The following is an 8,400-nucleotide window of genomic DNA, read 5'->3' on the forward strand; positions in this document are numbered from 1 at the left end:
CTTGCACAGATTCCAGTTTGGATCGATAATGTGAGTATCCTTGAAGGAGGCAAGTATTTTTATCAAATGAGATTTTTACTAATGAGTCTACTCTTAAGGCTCTAGACTTAGGTTTAACTGTTTTTAACCATTAAGCAAGCAAAGACTTTTCCTGCCATCCACAAGCATGGATAGCAGTCCTTTTGCTTTTTGTCATCCAGCTGTTTGTGATGTAGGTATGTCCTTCCTTTGCAGAACTCGCTACATCCAGACAGAGCTGGGATTCCATGAGAGGCTGTTTGTGGCTGTGCTGACCTCCAGAGCTACCCTGAATACCCTGGCAGTGGCAGTGAACAAGACAGTGGCCCACCATTTCCCACGCCTGCTGTACTTCACAGGGTTGCGCAGTGCCAAGGTGCCCCACGGCATGGTGCTGGTGGCCCATGGGGATGAGCGTCCTATCTGGCTGATGTATGAGACCATGCATTATATCCACCAGCATTTTGGTTCTGACTACGACTGGTTCTACGTCATGCAGGATGATACCTATGCCCAGGCAGAACAGGTCAAGGCTCTGGTGACGCACCTAAGTATTAACCAAGACGTCTACCTGGGGCGAGCGGAGGAATTTATTGGGGGAGATGAGCAGGCCCGCTATTGCCATGGTGGCTTTGGCTACCTGCTTTCCCGCAGCCTGCTGCTTAAGCTCCACCAGCACTTGGACAGTTGCCGGAATGAGATCCTTAGTGTGCGCCCAGATGAGTGGCTGGGACGTTGCATCATTGATTTCCTTGGCATCACTTGTGTTTCCCAGCTCCAGGTACTACCTCCCTCCCCAGGGTTTTGTGCTAGCTAAGTATGACGGAACCTTTGCCCTTACTAGCCCCTGCTGCACAGTGAAGGGACTTTTCTGTGAGCCTCTGCTGGGAGGTCCAGCGCAGAAAGAGGCTGTGTGTTGTGACAGCGGGGGAGGCCCCTAACCAAAGCAGGGAGGTTGGGGTGGAGAGTGCAGACAGTCAGTTTCTTCTGCAGCCTACTGACAAATGACTGTTCTCAGGTTTTTGGAGGCCGTTGGGATAACGGGCATGTTGGTACTGAGACGCAAACAAGCAGGTAGCGCAGGGCAGGGCACCACGCTGTGTTTGTCTCTGGGTATTGCAGCCAGCACGGAGAGGGACGGACGCATGCCTGGGGTAAGGGAAGGTTTCGCTGTGAAATCTGGAGTTCCAGGCCAGTCTTTCTGGCTCTTGTCCACTTCAGGGCCAGCATTATCACACCTATGAATTGGCTAAAAATGCCGAGCCAGAGAAAGAGGACGAAGAGGAGTTCCAAGCAGCCCTTGCTGTGCACCCTGTTTCTGATGCGACTCTCATGTATCGGCTGCACAAACACTTCAGCAGGATCCAGCTGGACAGAGCCTACCAGGAGATCCAGGAACTCCAGGTATGCGGGCGAGGGATATCAGCGGAAACTCCTGGGCCAGACAGGATTTCTTTACTTTTAGCTTTGTGAGAGAACACTGTTGCTTCTGATATGTAGATTACTGCCAGCTGGGGAGATGCAGTGTTTCTGTTACCATGTTATCCAAAACTGCTGATGTGACACTATGAAGATACAGTTCTAGGTGGTGAGGCAGGTCTGGGTCAGAGATGGTCTAGACCTCTTGGAGAAAGTGGCCGTGATCAGTAAGAGTTCTCTTTCTGTACAGATGCAGATCAGGAACCTGACATCACTGACCCCTGCGGGCGAGGCAGGCTTGACATGGCCTGTGGGCATTAATGCCCCCTTTCTTCCCAAGTCCCGTTTTGAGGTAATCAGCTGGGACTACTTCACTGAGCAGCACCTCTTCTCCTGTCCTGATGGTTCCCCAAAGTGTGAGCTCTCTGGAGCCAGCAAAGCAGATATCGGTGACATTATTGAGTCAGCACTTGAGCAACTTAACAGCCGCTACCAGCCTCTGCTCCGCTTCAGCAAGCGGCAGTTGCTGAACGGCTATCGGCGCTTTGACCCCACACGGGGCATGGAATATACACTGGATCTCCTGCTGGAGGCAGTGACCCAAAAGGGTCACAGTCACGTTCTGGTCAAACGAGTGAGCTTGGTGCGGCCCCTAAGTAAGGTGGAAATTATTCCCATGCCGTATGTAACAGAGGCCACACGGGTGCAACTGGTGCTTCCCTTGACCGTGCAGGACCTGGACTTTGTGGCAAACTTCCTGGATATGTTTGCCATGAACACACTGGACACCCATGATAACGCCTTGCTGACCTTGCTTTTCATCTATCATCCCTATGATGCCCAGCGAGTCAGCCAGGTGGACGTTTTTGCTGGAGTCAAAGCTATGGTAGGAGAGCTAGAGAAACGCTATGCAGAAGTTAAAATCCCCTGGATTAGTGTCAAAACTGAGGTGCCATCTCAAGTGAAACTCATGGATATAGTGTCAAAGAAGCACCCTGTGGACACCCTATTCTTCTTAGCCAGTGTCTGGACAGAAATCAACATGGAGTTCTTGAACCGCTGCCGCATGAATACTATCAGCAATTGGCAGGTCTTTTTTCCAGTGCACTTCCAAGAGTTCAACCCTGCATTGGTGTACCGTGGTGAGCAAGCTGCTTCCTCCAGCACTGACTTCCTGAGAGATGGGCATTTTGATAGACATTCCTTTGCTGAGGCCTGCTTTTATAACTCTGACTATATGACAGCACGTACCAAGCTAGCAGCTGATATCCTAGACCGGGATGAGGTGCTGGAGAGCATGGAGGTATTTGATGTCTTCCTCCACTACTCTGGTCTGCACCTGTTTCGGGCTGTGGAACCGGGGTTAGTGCAGAAATACGCACTGAGGAGCTGCAATCCGCGACTGAGCGAGGAATTATACCATCGCTGTATGCTCAGTAACTTGGAGGGACTTGCCTCCCGCTCACATCTAGCCATGGCCCTCTTTGAGCAGGAACAGGCCAACAGCACTTGAGAGACTGGAAACATCAAGAGCTTCTTAGCACCTTAATACTTGGCACTTTCCACCCTCTTCCCAGCCTGGTCATGGGAGAAGGGCATGAGAGGTCAAAGGAAGAGGAAGGCTTTCACAGCCTTGCTCTGAGGCACAGGCATGGGCTGTGGAGAGAGGCTGTTTGTTTTTAAAATAAATAAATAAAAGTTTCTTTCCAAGCAGACTAATGTGATTACTTGCAAATTTTATAGGTTCTTGACTTACAGGGCCTCAGTCTGGGATGAAGGATGTAAAACAAGCTGTAGAGCCCAGCTTGCTTTAAGACACCCAATTCTGCTGGGCAGTGCGGAGAGGCAGTGAATGAGATTTTTTTTACTGGAACAAGATTAGTTTGGCTGTGCTACAGTCAGCACTGTCCTTGTACCCTCTTGTGTGCTTGTGTGTCTCCAAGTACTCATAACACGGCTGGTCTGGTTTGCTACTGGGCGAAACTGTTCATTGCACTTTCCCTTTGCTATGTTTGACTCCTCTGCAACTACCGAACATTTGTTCTGCTGCGTAATTCGGGAAGGGGAAGGAACTGTAAGTTCCCTTTGACGTGCATCAAACTTGCTTCAGTTGTGCTTAACAGCACAGTATTATACCCTGTATGCCCTAGAGAGGAACCAGTTGCTGTCTAAAGGTTCCCAAAAACTACTCTTAAATTCTGCAGATGGAGCAAAGTGTTATTCCTGAAAATAACAGACATGCCACTTCCTCTTCCAGATGAGCAGATAGCATGGCTAGCAGACTGAACAGTTCAGCTTCAACTTGATTATCTGATTATCTTGATTACCTGTTGAGTCTCCCTACCCCTATTAAACTTTAAAGCTGTGAGCTTGTGCAACTGTTCTAAAGGATGGAAAATTCTTTAGACTTATCCCATGCATTTTAGTTGTGCTCCTGGTTCTATGTAAATTCAATATATGTGGTTTTAGGAACATCAGGTATATCCATTTGCTTGCTACATGCATGTCGATGGAAGTAGGCACCTGTTGGCTTAACTTTAGTGGTTGTCATTCCCACTTGATGTTCATGTTTTCATGTAGCCTATATTAAATGGATGAAAAGCTGTCTGTTAATCACAGATATTGATGTAAAGGAATTTACTCTCTCTGGTGGATGTTTACAGCAAGCTCCTGCAGGAACAGATTCTTCGGCCAATATCACTCATTATATTTGGTTATTTAAGAGGAAGATAGTTGGCAGAGTTTGCAGATGGCACGTATTAGTTTCGTGGGACAAAATGAGGACAGATCTGTTATACAGAATGATTCAGATGCTTGATAAGATGTGCTTATACATAATACAGCTACCTAAAATCATTTATCCAACAATTAAGTAAACAGGTCGTGTTTTACATTTCCCTGTTCTGAATCAGAGTGGTTAAGGCTGGAAGGGACCTCTGGAGTTTGTCTCATGCAACAAGTCTAGGCCTTTGAACAAAGCAGGGTCAGCCGGAGCAGGTTGCTCAGGACTGTTTCCAGTCGCATTTTGAGCATCTCAAAGGATGGAGACGCCACAACACCCTGGGGTACCCTGTGCCAGGGTGTTTGATCACCCTCTTCTCTTATGTTTAAATGTTCCTACGTTTCAGTTTGTGCTCATTGCCTCTCGTTCTGTCACTGGGTGCCACTGCGAGGAGCCTGGCTCTGTCTTCTTTACGCCCTCCCATCAGATATTTATACGCATTGATGAGATCCCCCCCTGAGCCTGGCAATGTCGCCCTGCTGGCAACGCTCTTCCTAATGCAGCCCGGGATGCTGTTGGCTGCCTCTGCCACGAGGGCCTGTTGCTGGCTCGTGTTCAGTTTGGCCACCAGCACCTCCAGGTCTTTTTCTGCAAAGCTGCTTTCCAGCCTGTATGCTAGAAAGCACAGGCCATGGTCTAAATCTGTTAACTTCAGTAGGACGAGCTAGTGAAGATGACTAACCCAGTTCGTGCTGTGTAAGTATTGCATAAGGACAGAGATGGTATTTGCTATATTCATGAGGAGTACGAGCTAGAGGTCTGTTGTCTTTGCTTCAAAAGAGATGCTGAAAGATTAGAAAAGCTTCAAAAGAAGTATTCAGTGTCTGGCAAAATGCTTCAAATGGGATAAAAAGCTTACATTTGTTTATTAAAAAAGTAAGAGATGTCTTGATTACATTTACATAGGAAGAAGTCAGATCTCTGGTGAATGTCTTACTGTGATGCATGTCTGTTGCTAAGCAAACCTTCAGGGAGCGAGAACAAGAGGAACTAACTGGGAAGCAGTTTCTTCTCTTATGAGTAGCAAAGATGGTCAGTGTAAGAATCCCTGCTGCTATTTGCTTTCAGTGTGTTGTGTTTTTCCTCTTGAAGACGAAAGAGATTCTGATGCATGAAATATGAGCTGATGGCTTTAGAGAGGATGCATGCATAAATGCAAGTTTCAGTATGGTGTAATACCCACCGAGTCCTTGTATCGTTGTTTTAGATCCCACATTTGCAAGGACTGGCAATGAGCATTGGAGGCTGTAAAAAACAATGTAAGCAAGACAAGTCGCCTGGTAACTTATGATGAATTGGGGGGGGAAAAAGGTGCCATACAACCAAACTGAAATATTAAACATTGACAGAGATGTAGCAAGTCAACTGTCAGAAAATCTCTCTGTTATAATGAGACTGAAAGCCATAGGGATCATACCCGTTGGGGATATCTGTGATGTAAAACGAGTTGCTATGGAAAAAGTATGAAAAATGACATGGGGAAGCAAGAGTCCATATTAGAGTAGAAAGAGAATCATGGCAGACAGCACAGTGAGATGTCATCCGTTGTCATTTAAGTAAAGCAAAGATGCAAAACAAAATAGGAATGAAATATCGTTTAGCAAGTCACTACTAGTGTATCTTGGAACAAAACTGAAGGAAGCCGATTTTGGGGGGGGGGGGGGGAATCCAGCTTTGTGGGAAAGAAAAGGCAGGAAATACTGATAGTGAACTGCTGAGTCCGTGAGCTGAAGATTCTGGTTTTGTTGATCGGATGTCTGCATTCCTGGGTGAGGTTAGGCTATATGAAAGGAACTGCTTGCTTCTCACAGGGAGACGGTTAACCTTCAAGGTTAGGCTCTAGCAGGAATAGCCATGGGATATTGAACTACAAGCGCAGTAGTAAGATGCTAATAAAGCAAATGCTGTAAAGAAGAAAGAAAAAGTCAAATTAAGTGTTGAGTGAATTCATCCAATGTTACACAAAAAAAAAAGTTAAGCACTCTTCATTGATTCCTAACATTAGACTGTAAGCAATTGAAATCAGAAATGCTAACTGATAAGAATTTGGTGTAGTTGGCATTACTGTATAACTAATACTAGTCAAGGTTGTGGTATGGCAAATAGGACTTGGCAAACAGCTTCATTTCAGTCCTTTAAATTGCAAGTTGAGTTAAGGATGATCACACGGCTGTTACAGACTTGAAAATCATTTGATTTACGGCAACGCTCTAACTTTAGACAGAAAGTTATACAACCGCAAATGTATCAAGTGAGGACGGGCTGACATATCAAAAAGTGCCATTTGTTGGATATTTGTTGGGCACTTCTAGTTAGGTCCGGGGGGCGGGACAGTTCTCCACCCAGCGTTGTTCAACACTTCAACTGATGATTTGAAAGCGCATGTAAGATTTCTACTGATAAAATCTGCAGATGGCATAAAAATGAGTAAGGTAGAAAAGAGCGATTAAGATGAGATACCCACAGAGAGCCCTGTGTAGCAGAGGAAGGCCCTTCAAATGCTTTTTCTTTCCAAGCAGTCAAGCCCAGACTTACGTACCTGGGGAGAATGAAGGCATGCCACTCCTCCAAGGAGGACTGTATCATAAAGAAAAGTCAGTCTGAACAGAGTTTGACCGTGTTAATGGGAAAGCAGCTTAATCTGACCAGGACCCGTTATTTTAGGCACTAAAACACAGAGCTACCCCCATCCCCAGCAGTTTACCATTTAAGGATAAGGCATGCAATGATAGATCTGTACAGATGGACAAACTTGGGGAAACGCGCACCGTTGATTGGAAGGACAGCAATAAGGCCCCGGCAGCCTAGCTCTTTTTGAAGGCTTGAAGGAAACAAACAAAAAGAACCAAAGCACAAGAGGTTCACAAAATTTATCTGAAGACTGGAAAACTATTTTACAATGTGAGGTGCAGAACTCTAATTCCTTAGACGGTTCTGAGGTGATTTGATTACCGTGTATAAGTACAATCACTGCGGGAAAAAATACTGGATTCTACAGAGTTTTTTTTAATCAGGTGGATGTAAGGCATAAGAACAGCAACACCAAAGCCATCTGCTGTGGGTGGCTTGTTCCTCTGGACGTCCTTCTCGCCTACCCTGTTGGAAGGGTCTTTGCTGACCACAGAGAAATGCAGGGTTACACGCTCGGGTAGCGTATCTGATGTCGGTGTCCGTCAGTCTTCTGCACAGCTATGGCGAGACCCTCCAAGGCGAGGGGGATACGCAGCCCATCCCGCACGGGCGGCTCCACGGCGCCGTCTCCCCGTCTCCTCCCGCCGCTGCGCTCAGCGGATCAGTCACGCGCGCGCGGTCGGTCGGTCAGTGCCTCGAAGGGCTGCGCGTGTTGCAGTCCCAGCTGACGGGATCCTGGATTTGCTCGCTCCCAAGCGGCTCACAGCAGTTTGCTGGCGCTCCGGGATCCGGAGAGGGAGGGCGACGGCGACCCTCTTGTCCGGAGGGAAAGGGCGTAACAGGCTGCGGGGCGCAAGCCAACCGCGTGCAGGCGGTCTGGGCCGCGGTGCGGAGAAGCTGTGGAGCTGCTGCTGGCCAGGTCAGATGAGCAGGAACGGAGGACAGCGCGGACTCACCCGCAGGTGCGCATTTCTCCGGGAAAACTAAAACATTCTTTCCCAGTAGACTCCTCCATTCTTCACTCCAGAATGCAGGCTTGTTTTCTGAAGAAACTACTATTTGGCCTTGAGCGTTACTTATTCACATACCCATCATAAGTCACGTCGTATCGACTCCTCTGCAGCTGTTCCTTACTCGGTCCCTTAACTGCTCCTTTTAAATCACCTTTTTATGTTCATCCTTCACTGTTTCCAGTGCTTCCTCAACTTCCTTCAAATCATTCCTCGAAAGCGTGTTCCATAAGTATCTCCCACTGGATATTCCCTAAATAGTTTTCCTTTCCAGTAGCAATCGGGGCAGTGGATCAGGCCCACAGCCCACCGGATCCGGTGCCCTCGCTCTCGCAGCACGTACTGGATTCTTAGGAGAGGGGTGTGCAAAACCATACACGGGACAACAGTTCTTGGCACAGAACCGTTCGAAGTTTGAAATATTGCACCTCCTCCTGGGCCTTTTTTCCACGCTCGCTCGCACCCGCGCGGGCGGCCCGTGACGAGGAGACCCCGGCGCAGCCCCGCGGCCGCTGCGGCTCCTGCCCGCCCGCCCGCCCG

At 47.8% G+C, this 8,400-nt stretch overlaps 1 protein-coding gene across 1 annotated transcript; it reads left to right on the forward strand.

Annotated features, from left to right (window-relative positions):
- The first annotated feature begins 238 nt into the window (after positions 1-238).
- Positions 239-3,152, forward strand: CHPF2 (chondroitin polymerizing factor 2). Its single transcript, XM_026087118.1, has 3 exons — positions 239-799; positions 1,240-1,422; positions 1,688-3,152. The coding sequence occupies exons 1-3, from the start codon at positions 407-409 to the stop codon at positions 2,948-2,950; spliced, it is 1,839 nt and encodes a 612-aa protein (XP_025942903.1). The 5' UTR covers positions 239-406; the 3' UTR covers positions 2,951-3,152.
- Positions 3,153-8,400: the final 5,248 nt, after the last annotated feature.

This window comes from Apteryx rowi, unplaced genomic scaffold (assembly GCF_003343035.1).
Source record: "Apteryx rowi isolate R43461 unplaced genomic scaffold, aptRow1 scaffold_701, whole genome shotgun sequence".
NCBI lineage: Eukaryota > Metazoa > Chordata > Aves > Apterygiformes > Apterygidae > Apteryx > Apteryx rowi.